This window comes from Drosophila bipectinata, chromosome XL (genome assembly GCF_030179905.1).
Source record: "Drosophila bipectinata strain 14024-0381.07 chromosome XL, DbipHiC1v2, whole genome shotgun sequence".
NCBI classification, from domain to species: domain Eukaryota; kingdom Metazoa; phylum Arthropoda; class Insecta; order Diptera; family Drosophilidae; genus Drosophila; species Drosophila bipectinata.
The window spans coordinates 186,969-207,237 of NC_091734.1; the positions used below are offsets into that span (position 1 = coordinate 186,969).

A 20,269-nucleotide genomic window follows, 5' to 3' on the forward strand; every position below is an offset into this window, starting at 1 on the left:
TAGGATACGTGCCTATGTTAGAGTTCGCGTATACATGTGTGTTTCTCTCCAAGTGTGTGTGTGTGTGTGTGTGCTTGTGAGGGAATTGGTGTGTGACAAGGCGGAGGAAAGCGGGGGGCGTGGCGGAATAAGTAGCAAAGAGAGAACGGGTGCGAGGCTGAGAACGGAACTTGGCGCAGATGACGATGTGTGGCAATGGCAGCAGCAAAAGGCATACACTGCAACAAATTGGGGGCTGTTTTAATAAGTTAGTACTATTACTAAGAAATTACTAAGGCTATTTTCATGGAATTCCCTGCGGAAATTTCATTCAGAAATGTTATCGAAGAACTGAATATAATAGCCACTAAAATAATATATTTAAAGAAACAAATTATAATTTTCAGATATGTTTTAGAATCGTTTTTAATTAAATTTTTGCTGATTTTCATTTTAATCACTTTTAGCCACTTTTTTGGTAAGTGTATTTCGCGACTAGTATCAACTACCAGCAGCACAGTTGTTGTTGCTGTTCTTGTCGCTGTTGCTGTCGTCGTCATCTCAATTCGCGCACACACACACACACACACACAGCCAGACATAGAGGAGGCAGGTTCCACCAACACACAGGACACCCGCATACACACACACAGGCTCAGGCACAGGCACAGGCACTTATACCAAGGCAAGTAAGGAATCGCGGCGTCAAAAACAGCGACAGGACACGACGATGCCGCGACTATGGCCACTGGGAGAATGAGAGAGAGAGCGAGCGCGAGAGAGAGAGGGAGAGCGAAAGCACCAGAAAGAGAGAGAGAGGGAAAGGAAGCGAGAGAAGGTGAGATGGCGAGATGGAAAGAACGAGAGCTTCCCAGTTGGACTTCTCTCCGTAATCCTGTCTGTGTGTGCTTGTGTGTGTGCGTGAGGGAGGGAGGGATGAGGGAGGGAGGCTCGCTGGAACTTTTTCGCATACTCGCAGGATATTGGGTTAGAGAGCAGTGAAGAGGAGCCTGGCGGAGGATGTGTCGTCGTCGTCGTTGCCGCTGCCGCTGCCGCTGCCGTTGACGTCTCAGTACGCGGCGACTGCGGCGGCGACGGCAACTGCGGCGAGGACATACACATAAATAAAAAGTCCTTCATTCCGTCGCGACCAGCGAGTAACGGCATATGAGCGCTCGCAGAGAAATCGCTAATCACGGCGAACGGCGGACGAAAAAGCACAAGAGGCTCCACAAATCCGCAGCACAGAAGCTAAATAATTAACCAGCCGACCGAAAAAAAAAGAAATTCTGAAAAAAAAACCCGAAAGTGTAAAGTGTGGCCCTTCAACTAAACTATTTATTTACATTATTTTTTTAACGGTTATTTTAAAGTGCAAAAAAGTGTAAGCCATGGAATAAAATAATAGTAGAAAAAAGGATAAAAAGAAAATCAGCAGGAAAACTCAAAAATCCAAGAAGCAGAAGAAGGCGAGGCGTCTGAGACCCGTCACCAAAAAAATCCCACCCCGCCCCCAACTATACTACAGCCCCCAACCACCCACCCTCTGGACACCCCTTTTTGGCTCCAACTCTCTCTCTCTCTCTCTCTGTCGCGATTTCTCTCTGTTTCTCCGAAAGACATTGGGTGGATTCTCACACCAACACACACACGCACACCCTTGTCCTTTCTCTCTCTCTTAATCACAAAAAAAAAAATAGAAAAATAGAAAAATAGTTGCAAGAAACAAAGTTATCGAAATTGCAAAGCTGTCACTCCACAACAACAACAACAACAAACCACTAAATAAAACAACAAATGTATAAAAAATAAAATAGAAATTGCGTCCTCTCATTTTTTTTATTGTGCTGAGTTTTCTATTATTTTATCGAAAGTGCTTCTAAAAAGAAAAAAAGAAATCAAAGAACTAACACCAAGAATTCAAAGAATTTTCTTGGAGTTCGAACCCCCCATTTTCCCTTTTTTTGTGCGTGTGTGTGTGCGAATGTCCTTTTCTCACGTATGCCAGATTTAAAAAATACTTCAAAAATAAAAATAAAAATATTCTAACCAGAGCAGCTAAAGGAATTAGTGGTAAAATGAATAAAATAAAAGAAAACTAATTTTAGTGAAGGTGTTCGACCCCCAAAATATTGAAATATTTCAAAAAAATTAAAAACAAGCCAGCTGTCTGGAACAGACATCGCCATAAAAAATAAATAGAAACTCTACGAAAAAATACAGAAAAGTTAAAAAGATAAAAAAAAAAATAGATAGTCTCCCCCCGCAAAAGAAAAAAGAATCCTTGTGGCAGTGTTGCCACCCGGTGCCAAAAAAAGAGGAGCCCAGCGAGTGGCTCTCGGTTGCGTCTGCTTTTCGCGCTACGCCGCAGTCGCAGTTGCACTCGCAGTCGCAGTCTCAGTCGCCGTCGCCGTCGCTGTCGGCGTCGACCGAGGCGTAGATATTCAGTTTTTTTTTTTTTTCTCTCTCCCTCATTCTCTCTTCTTCGTAGATAGAAAAAAAAAACGAGAAAAAACAGAAAATAAAACAAAAATAAAGAAAAAGAAATGCAACAGCAACAACGTCATCAACAGAAACAGCAACAACAACAACAACAGCTAGTGTAGTGTGTCGCCCAAGCGACCTGTGCGGGTGAAATAATGAAGAAGAAGCAGAAACAACAACAACAGCAGCAGCAGAGGCAGCAGCAGCAGCAGCAGCAGAAGCACAAGCAGAAGAAGCAGAGCAGGGGGGACAACGAGGCAGCAGATCGCAACAACAGCAGCAGCAACTCGCAGCAGCGTCGCAGCAGCAGCAGTGCCAGCAACAACAACAAATAGCAAAAACTGCATAGCGTTCGGCAAAGCGCAGCAACAACAACAACAACAACAATAAAGAAAGACAGCACAAGAAACACAAACAACAACAACAACAATCGCACAAAACGTTGCAATCGAAGCCAAAGTCGCAGCAGCAACAGTAGCAACAGCAGCAACAGCAGCAGCGGCGGCAGCAGAAGCGGTAGCATCGACGGCGGCAGCAACAACAACAACAACAATAATAACAACAACAATAACAGCCGCAACAGCAGCAGCTCGAAAAGCAGCCGCCGCAGCCGTCGTCGCAGCCGAAGTCCAAGCAGCGCCAGCGTTGGCAGCGACGCCAGCAGCATGTCCAAAACAAGCACAGCCGCAGCAGCAGCAGCAGCACAGGCAGCAGCAGCAGCGCAAGCAGCAGCGGCGGCAGCAAGTGCAACAAATGCCGCCGATTTCAGTGCATTCGATTTTAACGATAGCTCCGATAATTCCGATACGCCTCTAGTGCCACGCCCACCCTTCTTGAGCCGAGCCGCGGCAGCGGCAGCAGCAGCAGCGGCGGCAGCAGCTGCAGCGGCCGCACTAAGCAGCAGCAACAACAGCAACAATTCGGCATTATCGGCGGCAACTGGGAATGCCAATGGCAATGGCAATGCCACAACCAACAACAACAACAACACCAACAACAGCAGTAGCAACAATAACAACAATAACAAGAACAACAATTGCGGACGCAGTAGCAGTCGCAGCAGCAGCAGTTCCCAAAGCTCGCTCGATGAAGAAGAAGAAGACGACGAGGAAGAGGAAGAAGCGCAACAACAACAGCAACAGCAGCAACAACAACAACAACAATTGTCCACCGAACAACAACAACGAGCTGCAGCGGCAGCAGCTGTTGTGGCTGCAGCGGTAAATGCATTGCATAACGGTAACAAGCAACAACAACAACAACAACAACAACAGCAGCAGCAACACTACAACAATAACAACAACAACAACAACAATAACAGTAGCCACAAGCTAAGATTAAGCGAAGATCCGCAGCAGCAGCAACAGCAGCAGCAGCAGCAGCATGAAGACGATGATGAAGACGATTACGATGATGATGAAGAGGATGAGGAAGATGAGGATCACCATCAGGATCAGGGTAATGGACACGATCTTACGCCCACAGATCTGCGGCACATGATACACGATCCGCAGCAGCAGCAACAGTCGCAGCAGCAGCAGCAGCAACAGGATCCCATCGACTACGAGGACGAGGACGACGCCGACGACGACGAGGACGATGAGGAGGAAGAGGACGAGGCGGCCAGCAGCCGGGCCACCCTCTCCTCGGCCCACTTGAACAGCTCGGCGGCGGCCGAGAGCAGCGGCCTCCACATGAGCGCCGTGGCAGCGGCAGCAGCGGCGGCAGCAGCAGCAGCAGCAGCGGCCGCTGCAGCCAAGCTGAACGCCCAGCTGGAGCAGCAGCAGAATGCGACGGCAGCGGCGGCGGCAGCAGCAGCGGCGATCCCCCCACCCCCGCCCAGCAGTCTCCTGGGCGGCAACAGCAACACCAGCTTCTCGACGCAGAACAGCAACCACGGTGTGGGCGGCGGGGGCGGGGCCAGCAGCGGCAACGATCTGGGGGGCGGTAGTTCGCGGGGCGGCTCATCCCTGGGCGGCATGGGCGGGGGCAGTGGCTCGCACCTGACCTCGTCGCAGCAGCAGCAGCAACACCAGCAGCCACATCACCAGCAGCAGCAGCAGCACTCGCAGCAGCAGCAGCACCAGGGCGGCAGCGGGGGCAGCAGCAGTGCGGCGAGTGAAAGGCGGAAGTACCGCCACCAGAACTACAGCAAGAACATCTACATTGGCACCAAGAACGCCGAGAAGTGGGAGCACATGCGCACCCGGCTGCAGTTCAAGAACGACGTCGAGTTCGTGGCCTATCTCCTCAACTTGGCCGACAACGATACGGATCGTCTGAATAAGTAAGTGCCCTGAGAAAATGATATATATTTTAACAGAAAGGATGTCCTTTCTACAACTCTCCACATAAGATGGGTTTCTTATTAAAGATCGAGATCATTCTATATATGATCGAGGAATGTCTTGTGCATCCATCCCATGTGTGGTACTATCCTATACAATCCCCTTTCAAGATCTTTCTCTACAGGATCCCCTATATTATACGATTATATGATCTATATTATATGATCCAATACTCTCCTATATGATATTATTTATAATACAATCCTTTATGATCCTTTATGATATTTTATATTTCATTTCATTTTTGATATCAGTTTGTTTATTTTTATATTATATTTATTAATAAAATACCTATTAATTTAACAATTCTTTATGTTTTTATTAAACTTCATTTTATTATTAACTGTATGCCTTACTTTAAAATAAAAAGCTCATTAAATTATAAACCAAATCTTAAGTTTTATTCAAAAATATATTTTACAGATCTGGCAATATCATTTTGATTATTTTTTGGCATCTCTTCTTCACAAATTCCTCTTTTTTTCGGCCATACTCTTTGTTTTATCTCATGTACCGTTGATTAACCAACACACACACACACACACACACACACGGACATACAACAAGGACAAGCAGAGGAAAGAAACAAAAGCGTCCTGGTTGCTGCAAGAGATATGGCAACGCTTCGCTGGCCATGATTGTTGATAGTTGTTCGCAGAAATGCACTCACACACGCACTATACACACACACACACACAATTAAACACACACTCAGGAAAGCTTTTTGGGCGCCTCACACACACACACACTTACACACTCGGAGAATCGGCATTTGGGGTGGCTCAAGTGCCGCGAAAAAGGGGTGGATGGAGGGTTTCAGGGGGCTATTGGAGCTTGCGGGGGGTAGTGCAGCTGGCGGGGGGTTGCATGAAGAAGCTCGCCTTGGGCGGCAGCCAGGGAGGCGGGGAAAACAAACGAACGCGGCGGCGGTGGCGGCACAAAAGCGAGGCATGTAAAAGCGATTCATGCCCGAATGCATCACATCCCCCATGCGCCCACTGCGCCCCCTGCGCCACCCAATTTAACAGCGCCCGCTCCAGCCCCCCTGCGTGGCTCGGGCCCCTTTTTGTGTCGACACCGTGTGGTACAAAGGCACAAATGCGGTACTCATGCGGTTGCATGCAACGGCGCTTTCATGTTGCTTCTGCTTCGGCTTCTGATTTTGCTTTTGCCTTTGCCTTATTGCCTCCTCTTGGCTCCTCTTTGCTCTTCTTGCCTCCTGGCCTTCTTCTGAATCCTTGTTGCCTCTGTGGGAGCCTTCTGCCGCAGTCGGAGGCATATTCCGTATTCCGTTGTCGAAGCCCGTAGTCCATGGCCCGTAGTCCGTAGTCCGTAGCCCGCTGTGCTCGTTGCCGCCATGTCAGCGGAAGCGGAAAAAGCAACACACACACACACACACACAGACACAGACACAACCACACACCAACACACTCACTGTGAGCAGGAACATCGTCGAGGATGTTGCCACCGCTGGCTTGCATTTGCATTTCCATGCCATGTTGCCAATCTCCTACACCAAAAAAAAAACATCTACACTTGAAAACAATGTATACACTGAAAGAAAATTATAGGATACAAAAAAAAAAGGTTGAGAAAGTGTGGAAAAGGAAAGGAATGGGAAAAGATTATCAAAATAATTATAAAAAATATTTTTATTGAAAAACTTTCCAAATAATACAAAAATATATTCAACAGTGTATCAAAGGGAAAAGCGGAAACTGGTAAGGCATTGGCAGAATGAGATAGGGAGATGTAGCCCCACACACACTCACATGCAACTGGGAGGCTCCTTCGCTGCCATGCAACATGAATGCGTCGCGAATTTCGCTCCCCTCTCTCCCCATTTGGTGGCACCCTTGCCTTGCAACGCCTTGCCATCTTGTTGTTGTTGTTATTATTGCTGCTGTTGCATTGCAGTCGAGCGCGCCATTTGGCGCTTTGAATATGCCACACCACCACCCAGCTGCCCCTGCCCCTGCCCCTCTGGAGGCCCCCACTGGTGGCAAATACGAAATGCCTGAATCACAGTTGGTGCCTCTTGCCACATGCCTCGTGCCTCTGGCCTCTTCATCGGGCTCTTCTCGCCTGCCTAACAAGGAGGCCATTGGCCACCATATGGGGATGTGCATCCCTACCTATACAAAGACCTGCAGTGTGGCAAGCACCTTGATCATTAGAGAAGCTTGTTGCACAAACAAAATAGGCAACGAGACAAAAACAAAACATGCAACAAGAAAATAACAAAAGCTCTACGATTGAAATGGTATTTGTTTAAGAATCAAGAAGATGTTTGCCTTTTCTTAAGAGATCTGCAGGACTATGAAGAGCCTTTCTTAAGATGATGAAGTTTTCTTGAAATAGGATCTTAAATGAGATAGAAAGGAATATAATCTTTAGATTTGAGTTTCATAGAATCCTAATATAAGATTTTATAATTTTTTTTCCCTGATTTCAGTGATATTTTTTCTAATTTTTAGAAAAAGGAGGAGATTTATGTATTTTCGAAGTCTTAAAATATTAAATTTATTAAACTAGAGTCTGTATTGAAGTATAATACCGCAAAGTACATCAGAATAGAAATAGATTAGATTAGAAATTGAATAATATAGGCTGGCCTATATAGGTATAGTTTTTTGAAAGTATTATGGATTCTCTTCTAAGAGATCTATTTTTTCTTACCATTGAAGAAATATATCCCAAATTAAGGTTAAAGTACTTTATATATCCTTTTGAATACTAAACCCCTTGCATTTACCCCAATAATTTAAAAGAATTCTTGATTAAAACCTATTTATACCCGGTACTTGTATAATACGTTACAGAAAGGGAGGTATCTTTCCTATAATATCTTGAAGTGTCCTTTTGTATCTGAAACCCCGTATGTGTACCCGGTACTTGTACTCTGAAGTCCCTTAAGAGATGTTAAAATCTTTCTAAACATCCTTGAAATTGTCATATTCTTGTGTCTTAAATACTATTATTCATACCCTGTACTTATGTTATATTAAATATAATTATATCTAGTTTCCTTTCATTTTAGCTTTATTTTTAGAGACTAATCAGGAAATTTTTATTTCAAAAATTAAAGACTAGTATATTTGTGGTTAATTATTAACTATTCCTGAACATTCTTCCATACTTTTCCCTCCCTCGAGTTCTCCCGAAGTAGAGAGCAAGCCTATAAGATCCCTGTATCGGTATTTCTTCCATAAACAAAAGATAGTATCCCAACACCAGTCCAAAGAGCGACAGAAAAGGACGAAAACACAAAAAAGTAAAGAATGGAAATCCTTAAAAACACATCCCCCGTAGCTGGCAACGATTTCCTTTGCTTTTTTTGGACAATTCGCATTTCGAATTTCGTGCCATGTCGCCAATTTCTGCGAAATTTTCGCCAAAAAGCACAAAATCGGTGTGCGACTGTCTTTGTGTGAGTGCGCGTGCTGTATGTATGTGTGGGTGAGTGTCTGTGTCACTGTCTGTGTGTTAGTGGCTGTGTGTGTGTGTGTGTGCGAGTGTCCTTAATGCGCCAACGAGCAACGCACACGACACAGAATCCCAAAACTTCCAGCCTCGAACCTTCGAAGCTGAAGCCTCCCAAAGCCACCCACATCCGCCCCAATCAGCCACCCAAGCCGCCCCTCTGTCATACCCTCCCGGTGTGCCCTCAAGCATCACATTAATGGCAGAGACACAGCACTCCACCCAGCCACCAAACAAAGCCACCCACTCTCTCCGCTGGGGAATCCAAAACCCGGGTAGCTTGGCTCTCGGAATATGGAAGGAATATGCTCATCCAGCTGGCTGTGTGCGGTCAAAAAAAAGGAGGGGGAGCAGTGGGGGAGTGCTCTGAAAAAGGGGGTATGGGTGTATTACAAGGCTACGAAGACAAAGTGGAGCAGGGTAAGTGGATGCTTCTCGGGGCAGACTGGTATTCCGTACGTATCCGTATCCGTATCGTAACGTATCGTATCGTTTGCTGTTGCAGCTGTTTTCGATATTGTTGTTAAGGTTCCTAAGGTGGAGGATTTAATGAACGATAACAGGGCAGAGTGCCCGAACGAGATAGAGACTATGGGGCAAAGAAAGAGAAGGCAACACGCCGAGGGAAAGAGAGAGAAATCTAAAATTCGAAAACTATCGCCTGACGAATTTCTCAGTAAAGTTGGAGGAGAGGCAAAGGCAAAAGCCAAGGGCGGTGGACGTGGGGTGGTGGTGGGTTGTTCTAGGGCGGAGAGGGGAGTGGCAGGTAGTTGGGGGTCAGGGGGAAGACGATGTGCAACTGCAAGTGACCCGGGACTTAAGGTGGCACCTGGAATGCCACAAAACCAAGAACAAACTTTTTTAAAGAAACATTAACCCACTTTTGCTTTGAAATTGTTGGTTTTTTGGGCTTTGAAGATATTATTTTATTTATTTTTTATTCATTTTATTAAAAAATTAAATATTTCATGCTTTAATTGTATTTAATAACTTGATGGTCTTTCCGAAATATTTATTTTTAATTTTTTTTTTTAAAGAGAATCACAAAAGTCGTGCAACTATTATTTTTATTATTTCTTGGCAAAGGTCCAGACTTGCCACTGGCCATTGCCACACGCCCTCCGCCTCCCTCCCCTGTCTCCCTCTTCTCTTCCGCCCACCTTTGACCCCTCGAGCGGCACGCGAAACAGCAAGCAAAGCATAAGCGAAATTAATTAAACGCAAAGGCGACAACAGGGTGTGAAGAGGAGGGAGTGCAGGAGGGCGGAGACCGGGGGCTGAGGGGCAAGAATGTGGCGGTCAAGGGGCTGGACCGGGAGGGAGGGAGAGGTGACTCCGGAGGAAGCGGACCATGGACCAGAAATAAATAAATTCCATCGACCCACTTTTTTCCATTCGCGTAGAATTATTCGTTCTTTTCTGACTTTTTTTAATTAAAAAATATTATTTAATTAAAATTTCAACAAATCAGACTAAAAACTACTGCTTAATTAATATTAATATAGTTTATTAAAATTAAGGAATTTAAACAAAATTCTACAGCAAAAGTTGAGAGAAAACAAGAGCCCTTTTTTTGCAAAAAATTCTATAAATTAATTTTCTCTATTAATTAAATATCTTAATTTTAATTTATTTTTTACAGCCTGCCCCCACCCTCACCCGCGCACACGCCCACCAAGGGCTTCGACGGCAACTTCAAGCTGGAGCCGAACCTCAGCGCCAAGGACTTCGCCCCGCCCCCCGACGCCTCCCTCAATGGCAACGGAAATACCAGCGGCAACGGCGACTCCCTGCCCCTGGCCACGCCCACCCCGCCCCAACGCAAGCGGTACAAGAAACGCGTCCAGTTCACCTCCGACGCCCTCAACGGCTTCGCCCCCAAAGGCAAGGGGTCGGGCGCCGGGGCAGGGGGAGGCGGTGGCGCCTCGGGCTACAGCTATGCCAAGTCGAAGAAGCAGGAAGCGAAGGCGGCGGCAGCGGCCCTGAAGGCGGGAGCAGCAGCAGCGGCGGCGGCAGCGGCAGCAGCATCCACAGCACTGCCGGAAGTCCTGGACTGCCGGATCGCCGAGAAGATCAAGAGCGAATTGGAGGCGAACAGCAAGGAGTCGCTGCCGAACGCGCTGTGCCTCAAGAAAGCGGCAGCCGCGGCAGCAGCTGCGGCGGCGGCAGCGGCCAATGGCAGCGACGACGACGACGACGAGGAGCATCCGCACTTGGCCGGAATGGCGGGAGCTCTAGCCGGAAACGGAAACGGCAACATGGCTGTTGATACCATCGATGGCATGGCCACCAGTAATGGCAACTTCCACAGCCGCAGCTCCAAGTCCTCGTCTGGCGGCAAAAAATCCCAATCCGCCAAGGCAGCAGCAGCGGCGGCGGCAGCAGCGGCTGCGGCTGCCGCGATGATGCCGCCAAATTCCTACGACGAGCACGAGGACGAAACCGGCGTCGGTCTCGGCGGGCCAGGACATCCGGGGAACAACGACGACGACGACGACGATGACGAGGAGCTGGACGAGGAGGCCCTCGCTCGGGAAATGAAAATGGAACAGAACTTCGTCGAGGAGGAGGACGAACACGACATTGCCTTCCGATCCTGCCAGTCCTGCCGCGAGTGCTCCATTACCCACGACCACAAGATGTGCCCCCTGAGGAATGCCTGCGGCAACGTCACGGATGCCGTCGACCTGGGCGAGTGGATAGAGCGCCGAAATCTGGAGGCTCTTGCCAAGCTCAAGGCGGATGCCCAGCGACAGGCGAAGCGGGCGAGTGGCAGGCAGCGGCACGAGGACGACGACATGGAGGATATGGAGGACATGGACATGGACGAGTCCTCCCAGCTCTCCGAGCTGGAGACCAAGCCCCTGATCACGTTCGCCGAGGCCTCGGTGCCGGCGGAATTCGAGCTGCACAACGTGGAGCCGAACGTGACCGGAGTCTTTGCCCGGACGGAGGTCAGGGCCTTCACGAAGCTGGGTCCCCTGATCGGCCAGCCCGTCCAGACAGGGGAGGTGCGCGAGGGCAGCGACATGAAGTGGATCTTCGAGATGTGCGAGGCGGGGGCGGACAAGTCCTATCTGCTCTGCTGCGACAATCCCAACGCCTCGAACTGGCTGCGGTTCGTCCGTCCGGCTCCCAGCTACGAGGACCGCAACGTCAACCTGGTCTCCATCGACCGTCAGGCCTACTTCGTAAGCTGCCGGGATCTGCGGAACGGCATGGAGCTGCTCTACTGGAGCGACGACTGCAACACCATGTGGCGTAAAAAGCACACGGAGAAGACTAGTAAGTAGCTTTCTTTTAAGAGTTGAGATGCTCTAATAGATAAAAATGGAGAAACCCCTCAAGATCAATAGTATAATTCAGTTATATTATATTAGTCAATAATAGTATTCATACCTGATACTTGGAGCTTCTAAGGCCTTTTTTATCGGAGTCTTCGAGTCTATTGTAGATTCCAGTACTTCCCTACCAGACCAAATAGTTTCTAAGATAGAAATTCTTTGTCCTTCGAATCAATGATACCACAAATTACAAACAAATTAACCAATTATTCGAGAACTTCCATGATTTTTGGTGGAACGATTTGCCAGGACAATTACCAGGATATTGGAAAGCACATATGGTTAGGCCATTTGTTCACTTTTCACAGAGAGTGATTATTTTAAATGCCGCCATTATGTCCCTACCGTGGATACACGCAATTGAAGCACAATAGAGCTATTACTGAAATATTCATAGAAACCTCTAAGCCTACATATATAATTTCTCTATCTTTTCCCCCGAAATAGACTGCGGTGGCTGTAACTTGAAGTTCGAGCACCCGCTGTACTACCGCACCCACTGCTCTGTCTTCCACGATCCGTCGATGAGTCTGACCATCCGGAAGTACCACTGCAAGGTTTGCGGCGAGGCGGTCCTGGGCAAGGACAACATCATGAAGCATGCGGCGGAGAAGCACGACGGGAAAGGCGCCTACCAGTGCCAGTTTTGTAGCAAGTTCTTCCTGAGGCTCAACTACCTGGAGATGCATCGGACCTACGGATGTGCCTCGAATCCGAATCGTTCGCGTCCTGTTTGCGATTTCTGCGGCCGGAAGTTCTGTCAGCCGCAAAAGCTGAAGGCGCACATCAAGCGGATGCACAGCGGTAAGTTGCAAGTTGCAAGTTGCAAGTTGCCAGTTGATGGTTGCAATCTGGCTGGCGGTAGTTGCACCACCACTGAGCCTCTCCAGAGCCAAGCCCAAAAAAAAAGAGCATAACGTCTAACTTAGACCGTAATCAGTAACTGTAAACTATTAACTGTAAGCTGTTAACTGTAAACTGTAAACTGTAAAGATGTAACCGCTGCCTGTGTGTCTGATCTGATCCGTACACCCATGCGTATGCGTAATTTGATGTAACGTAGCCGCATCGTAGGCCAAAAATGACTTTGTCGTAAGCTCGTACCTAGTCGTATGTCGTAATCACTCTGTATAGCGTAGCCTCTCACAAACTAACACACATGCCAACACACTTGTAATGTACCGTTACGTTAAGTAACGTAACATATAGCGTAAGCATCGCATCAAAGCTTTTATAAAACAATATCATATTCTCGTCACGGTCGCCACTAAATATTTATTTTAGTTTATTATTTTATAAGCAACATACATTATTTTGTTTACCATTTTACAAGATGTATCCTTTTATGCAACATACTGATATCGTATTTTTGTCACGGTCGCCACAAACTGTTTCTATTTTGATTTCTACACTTGCTTGTATCTTATTTTGTTTTTCCCCTTATGTGAATCATTTCTTTCAAGTGGAAACCGTACATACACTCCATTATATATCATATACCTGCTCCAAAAATAAAAGTATATCGTATCTACTAAAATCGTAACAAGTCGCTTAGCTGTAAAACTAACTCTGTTATCTGAATAAGCCACCATACTAATCACCACTCACCATTCACCACACCTGATAATCACCTTAAAAATACCTATGAGACACAAAAAGCATCTGCGATCGCTCATCTTTTTTTGTTGCCTACATTTTTGGTTAAACATCGCCTAAATTGGTCGACCAGTATATAAATATGTGTTGATGAATTAATAATTCAGTTTGTTTTGTTCGTTTTTTATGATTTTTGTGCTAAGTTTTGAGTGCAATAGTTGAAACCATTGAATATTGTATGCCATTGACACTAACTGATTGAAAAAGTGACTAAAAGTAATGGATTGGAACTCTTATTCGTTTGGGAGAGAAGAGAAGGTTTTTTCAGTAAAATAAATAAAGAAATAACGACATAATAGATTAAACAATACTTCAGAAGCCCAGGTTGAGAAAAAAATGTTAAATGATGATTTCTATATAACCACTTGTGAGAGTTTGTTCTTAAAAGAGACTTTTACCTTTTGAAAAAATCTATTTTTTGAAACGGAAATGATAGAAAAACACAACTTAATATTTCAAAAATGATACATTCTTTTCATAGGGACTTTTGACAATCAAAACTTTCAAATATAATCAGATCCTATTAAGAGCTAATAAGACTTTCAATCCCATCGCATTTTTGAGTAAAAAACAACCATTTGCATTGTGTAACTACTGCTTTTAGTGAATGATTTGCCTTGGTTTTGTGTTTAATTAACATTTCATTTGTTGTATTTTGATTTTAGAGAAAGATGTATAGTTTTCGCGTAATCCCAATCCAAAGTTCCCAACCTTGGTCCAGAAAAGAAAGAGTATCCCTTTGAATTTAGTGACCTGCGCCTTATGTGTTTTGGCTTTCGTTTCTGTATTCGTTGTTTGTTCGTTCGTTGTTGGGTTCTGGTTCCTGGTTTCTGGTTTATATGGATTATCACTAAGTTGTTCTTTCAAAATCACCACAATCCGAAATTTCATTTTCTTCATACAATTTCATTTTAGATATGGCTGAAGTTTTACGAGATTTTCAGTGTAAATTATGTTCAAAACTTCTAGGATCGCGAGCGGCACTTCAACGCCACTCAAAGGAGGTGCACAGTCGCAATTCGACGGTGGTGAGCTGTCCGCGTTGCCAGAAACTCTTCCAGAACCGCAGCAATCTCAAGATCCACATGCTGACCCACTCGGGCGTCAGACCATTCAAGTGCGTATAATCATCCTTACAATATATATCTGTGAGCTACTATATCATTAATTTATTTTATTGTAGATGCGCTGAACCGGAATGCAATGCGGCCTTCACCACCAAACAGTGCCTGCAATTTCACTACAAGAAGGTCCACAACTACACCCAGGAGCAGATGCCGAAGATCGAGAGGAGCGTGGCCTACACGTTCGATGCCTATTCCGGGGGCATGAAGGTCGACTTTCTGGGTAAGCAGCAAGCAGCAGCGACGGCGACGGCGCAGCCACGCCCTAATGCCCACGCCGTCGTCTCCTCTCCCCTCTCCTCGTTCACAGAGCAAGCACCGCGTCGCCGGCGCAAGAGCCTCGAGGACCAGAGCTCGATGCTGAGCGGATCGCTGCAGAGCGACGCCGAGTTCAGCGACGACAACCTGTTCGAGGCGATCAAGAAGAGCGGCAAGTCCATCAAGGACCTGTGCCGCAACGAGCCGAACCTCTCCCTGCTCAGCTCCAAGATATCCAGCATCTTTGGCGACAAAGTGGTGCCTTCATCGGCCGCTGCAGCGGCGGCGGCAGCAGCAGCAGCCGCCTCTGCGGCAGCGGTTGCCGGTTCCGGGCGGAAGCGGAAGCGCAAGAAGGACACCAGTGCTGCGGCGGCGGCGGCAGCAGCAGCGGCAGCAGCCCAGCAACAGCAGCTGCAGCAACAGCACCAGCAGCAGCAACACCAGCAGCAACAACAGCAGCAACACCAGCTGCAACAGCACCAGCAACAGCTACAACACCAGCAGCAGCAGCAACAGCAACAGCACCTGCACCAGCAGCAACTTCAGCCGCACCAGCAGCAAATGCAACACCACCAGCAGCAACAACAGCAGCAGCAACAGCACCAGCAGCTGCTGCACGAGTCCCAGCAGCAACAGCAGCAGCAGTACCACCCACATCACCTACATCCGCACAGCCTGCCGCACCAGCAACAGCAGCAGCAGCAACAGCAGCAACAACTGGCCGAGCAGCAGCTGCACGATCCCGACGACGAGGAGGCGGAGCAGGTCCGCCTGCAGGAGCAGGTGCGTCGCAAGCAGAACGCCCAGCTGAGCCTGGTGGAGTCCTTCCTCACCACCACCGCCCAGCGCCTGTCCGCCCAGCAGCAGGTGCAGCAAGTGGTGGCTGCTGCGGCGGCGGTCTCCGCCATGGCCGGGGCCGGCGAGGATCCCGCCAAGCTCGGGCACATGATGGGCCATCACATGGGCGTCGGGCTCGAGGAAGAGGACGAAGAGGACGAGGACGACGACGACACTGGCGGTGGCGGAGGGGGTGGGGGCGGCGGCCATCCATCCGGCAGCGTTTCCCACCAGCAGTCCCACCACCATCCCTCCCATGTCCACTCCCATCACTCGCATGTCCATTCCCATGGCCACAGCCATGCCCACTCCCATCCCCATCATGCCCACTCCCATCATGGCCACGCCCACTCGCATCCGCACTCCCACGCGCATCCCCATCAGCACGCCAGCGGCGGGCAGGGGTCAGGAGCCCAGCAGGACTACCGCCATGCGGCGGCCATGAATGTGGCGCTCGGCCAGAATCTGGTGGTCAGCAAGGGCAGCAAAAAGTGGATCCAGGAAGTCCAGGAGGCCAGCCAAGATGTGGGCGGAGGTGAGGCGGGAGGCAGCGGCGGCAACGGACCCTCCTCGGTGGGCGGCGTGGTGTCCTGCGGCCAGCTATCGAGCGGATCTGTGCCCGGAGCCGGAGACCTTGGCTTCGCTGTGCCGCCCGTCGACGAGCACAGCAAGCTACTTGGTCAGAACCGCGACTTCCTCGCCCGACTGATGAGCAGCGCCAGTGCCAGCCACGCCCATGCGCACGCCCACGCCCATGCCCACCAGCAGCACCAGCAGCAACAGCAGCAGCAGCAGCAACACCAGCAGCAACAGCACCAGCACAGCGCCCACAGCCGGGAGGAGGACGAGAACAGTTCCTTCTTGGATGTGGTCGAGTCCAATAACAACGCCGCCGCAGCCGCTGCTGCCGCCGCCGCCGCTGCAGCCGCAGCAGCAGCCATGTCCCAGTACGGCGGCAGCGCAGGTGGCAACGGCGGTGGAGGGGGCGGCGGAGTCAGTGCCGGCGGCAGTGTCAGTGGCGGCGATAACGGTGGCAGCGGCAGCGGCGGCCAGACGCCCACTGGTCCTGCCACAGGTGGCGCTGTCAGTGTCGGCGGTGGGGGCGAGGAGCCGCACGAGCTCCAGATGAACTCCCTGGCCCACTCCCAATCCTTCATGAGCTCATTCTACAACAATGCCAGCGCCCGGGGCGTGGGCGGTGTCGGCGTGGGCGTCGGCGTCGGCGGGGGATCCTCGTCCGCCAGCATGCTCGTGGAGGCGGCCTTGAACTCGGTGGGCAATATGATTGACAGCGAGAGCAACGACCTCAAGGTGAGTTTCCTAGCGATGCTGGAGCTGCAGCTCGTTGACTCCAGCGAGATGGATTAACGTTGAGGTTCAAGAAGGTTCAAGACAAAGAATTTTCATTATTTTTTAACAAAAAAATATATAGAGACATTATCTGATTTTGTTTTGTTTTTTCATATATATGATTTCTTACCTGAAGTTTCCTTTATGAGAGACCTCTGGGTCTAATCCTAAAATACTTTATGAATGAATACCATGTCTTAACCCAAAGCCAAGCTAGATCATTCCAGCTCTTAAAACTCCACTCCATATATATGTATATCCAACAGGTACCCACCGACAACCACATCAACAGCGACAGCCCGATGAGCGCCCACGTGGATCCCGAGTCCCAGCGATTTGGAGCCGGCAGTGCTGGTGGCGGAGCAGGTGGCGGCGGAAGTGGCGGCGGCGGTGGCTCCTCGGGTGGCTCATCTGGCGGAGCCAATGGTCCCGGAATCGGCGGCGCCATGGATAATCTGGAGAACGAGCTGAAGATGATGAAGAATCTGGGCAGTTTCCCGATGCAGATCCCGCCGCTGCCCATGTTCCAGGGCGCCTGCAACATCTCGCCGAGCGCATCGACGCCGACCAATCCCCAGAGTAACCAGAACCAAAACGACGTGGACGTGGATGCGGGCAGCACACCCCGGCCCCAGCATCCGGACTCCGACGGCTTCTCCTCCTCGCATCACAGGACCCCGCCGTCCCCACCGCCCATATCGCCGGGCCGGGACTATGGCGGCATGTTTGGCGGCAATGGGGCGGGTCCGGGCTCTAACAGCACGCCGGCGGGTAGCTCCAGTGGCGGCGGTGGAGGCGGCGGCGGTGGTGGCGTCTCCGGTGGAGGAGCCAACAGCATGTCTGCTTCGTCGCCGTTGCCGGCGTTGCAGCCGCAGCGCAGGAACGCCTCCAGCGTGGGCAGCACCTACCCAGAGCACGAGCTCATCTCGCCGGCGTCGTCGCCGAGCATTCCGCGGTACAACTTCAACGGCGACATGATGCGCCACAAGCGGGCCGTGCAACAGGAGCAGGAGCAGCAGGAGCGCCAACGGCAGAACATCTCGCGGCACAATCAAATGTCCAGTGACGAGGAGAACAGCATCATGCCCCAGAACAGGTGATTATCAAGAGCATTTCACTTCGGTCTTTTAATTTTTTATTTTATTTTAAAAATTATATACAAGATTTGAGTAGTAGTACCGGGTATTACACATATTTTTCCAAATATCTCCCACTAACGAACATTATCCTTAAAACAGTGCTGGCCAGGACATGCGCATGAAGTTCCCACAGTCGCAGATCGATCTCATGTACTCCAAGTACGAGAGCATGGCCAGCAATCTGAAGTACAACAGCCAGGAGCTGGACTCCCCGGCCGAGTACCGCCAGTCGAGCGGCAACGGATCGAGTGCTGCGGCAGCGGCGGCAGCAGCAGCAGCGGCCGCCAACGACCTCTCCGACCTGCAGGGCCTGGACATGAGCTCCCGCTCGAACGCGGCCAGCAGTAACTACCATCACAACTTCCAGCTGCCGAGCAGTCGGTATCATCACCACATCTACGACATCCTGTCGGATCGCGAGCAGCAGAGCCAGCAGTCGGCGCAGGCGCAGCAGCAGGCGGTGGCAGCAGCGGCGGCGGCGGGCGGCTCTGGGGGCGCGGGTGGCCCAGCATCGGTGGTGGTGCACCAGCAGGAACACGGCCACGGGCAGCACCACGCCATGCAGCAGCACCAGCAGTCGGCGGCCGCCATGCACAACATGCTGAGCGAGCAGCTCGGCGAGCAGGAGCACGACCAGACCACCAGTGTGGACCTCAGCCGGACGGCCAACTACGTGGTCTCCTCGCCGCCTCAGCTTCCGTACAACCATCCCTCGCACCACGACATGCTGCGGATGGCGTCCCTGGATCTCACGCCCAACACTGCCAACATGGCGGCCGTGGGCGGCGGAAACCGCTCCTTCCTCTCCTCCCAGATGCAGCATCAGAGTCGGGAAAGCCTCGAACATCACCGGCTGCTCTCCACGGTCGAGCAGCACCGCATCCTAGCCGCCTCCAATGCCGCCGCCGATCAGCATCGCCTCCTCGTCGATCCCACCGCCCATCTCCTGATGGAGCAGAATAATCGACTCCTCGGCACCGCGGATCAGTCCCGCCTCCTCGGGGAATCAGCGGCCGCGGCCGCCCAAAATCGTCACATGGCAAGGAGCTTCGGGGCATACCACCAGGTGGCATCCAGTAATTATCATCCGGGGGTTCGGCCTCCTCCAGTGCTGCCCTCCGCCAATCACCACGCCTCCAATCCGTCGAACTATCATCCATTCCCCGCCTACTATTAAATCTACAAATGGGCGTGGCTTTCGGGGAGAAAATTACCAGTGCCCGGGAAAAAAGTGCAATTCGGGAATAAGCTTATTTCCTTAAATTCCCACAAATTTTAATATTTTGCTTATAGGTTTCTTTTTAAAATAACAAATATTATATTTCTTAAAATTTTCCATCCTTTTTCCATTTGAAGCTTCAGGAAATTTTAAACTTTTCACTTTAAAAACTTTCAAACTTTCCTTTTTCAATATTTTCAAAACTTTTCAAAACTTTAAGACATTCTTATTATTCAACACCATTTTAGAACTATTTTAATACTCTTCGAAAATCCTTTAAAACATTTTAATCATTTTAAAAGCTTTTAAACATATGTATTTAAAAGATAGTTAAAATATATTTTTGAACCAAAAAAGCCTAAAAAACAATCTAAATTCAAAGCCTTGAAAGTAAAGCATCCAAACAAAAACAAACCATCATAAAACTGCCAATTTATGAAGTCAAATTAATAGGAAATAATAGAATTTACAATTTTCATAATTAAAAATAATAAAACTAGTTCTGGCGATGTTCAAAATAGTTAATATTTTCTTCATTACTTTAACAAAGCTTTCAACTAAACGAGATCTGAAAACTTTTCAAACTTTTTCCAATTTTGAAACCTAAACACTGAGAAAAATTCGAGCTGTTGAAAACTATAATCTTTGAATTTCAAAATGCGTGCCAATACAAAGTTTTTATTTGTTTCACATTCGACGGCTGGTAAACCGATTGGAATTTGTACACAATAATATAAAAAAATATGTATAGTTGTATAGGAAGCATAATTATAATAATAATAATGTGAAAATGAAGAAAACCAAGATAAAAATTTATGAAATGCGATAGAAACGATAAAAAATTAATAAACAAATAAGCCAGAAGCAAGAATTTTTTTAAAAGCAACTTTGCCGCTGAGTTTGTATAGAAAATATAAAAAAATGAATATAAATAATAACGATAATAATATTTTTACACCAAGAGAAAAATATAACGAGTACAAAGTGTTAGAAGAGGAAGGACATTCCAGGATTTGGCGCTCCCCCCTCCAACCTCCTCTGAAAATGC

At 48.7% G+C, this 20,269-nt stretch overlaps 1 protein-coding gene across 2 annotated transcripts; it reads left to right on the top strand.

The window, feature by feature from the left end:
* Positions 1-1,012: 1,012 nt before the first annotated feature.
* On the top strand, positions 1,013-19,339 carry LOC108134327 (uncharacterized). 2 transcript variants are annotated; one of them, XM_043210158.2, is made up of 9 exons: positions 1,013-1,363; positions 2,471-2,775; positions 2,830-4,750; positions 9,937-11,579; positions 12,086-12,442; positions 14,264-14,411; positions 14,478-16,824; positions 17,130-17,959; positions 18,102-19,339. In XM_043210158.2, the coding sequence occupies exons 2-9, from the start codon at positions 2,619-2,621 to the stop codon at positions 19,177-19,179; spliced, it is 8,481 nt and encodes a 2,826-aa protein (XP_043066093.1). In that variant the 5' UTR covers positions 1,013-1,363; positions 2,471-2,618; the 3' UTR covers positions 19,180-19,339. The 2 variants fall into 2 exon arrangements, with proteins under 2 accessions (XP_043066093.1, XP_070133467.1); XM_070277366.1 differs by lacking the exons at positions 1,013-1,363; positions 2,471-2,775; positions 2,830-4,750; positions 9,937-11,579; positions 12,086-12,442 and adding an exon at positions 14,050-14,148 and having other exon boundaries at positions 14,210-14,411.
* Positions 19,340-20,269: the final 930 nt, after the last annotated feature.

Excerpts from the sequence above, each read along its gene's own strand:
- LOC108134327 (XM_043210158.2), top strand. The coding sequence starts at position 2,619 with ATGAAGAAGAAGCAGAAACAACAACAACAGCAGCAGCAGAGGCAGCAG. Across the intron at positions 2,776-2,829 it reads GCAGCGTCGCAGCAGCAGCA|CAACAACAACAACAACAACA; the intron begins GTGCCAGCAACA and ends GGCAAAGCGCAG. Across the intron at positions 4,751-9,936 it reads GATACGGATCGTCTGAATAA|CCTGCCCCCACCCTCACCCG; the intron begins GTAAGTGCCCTG and ends TATTTTTTACAG.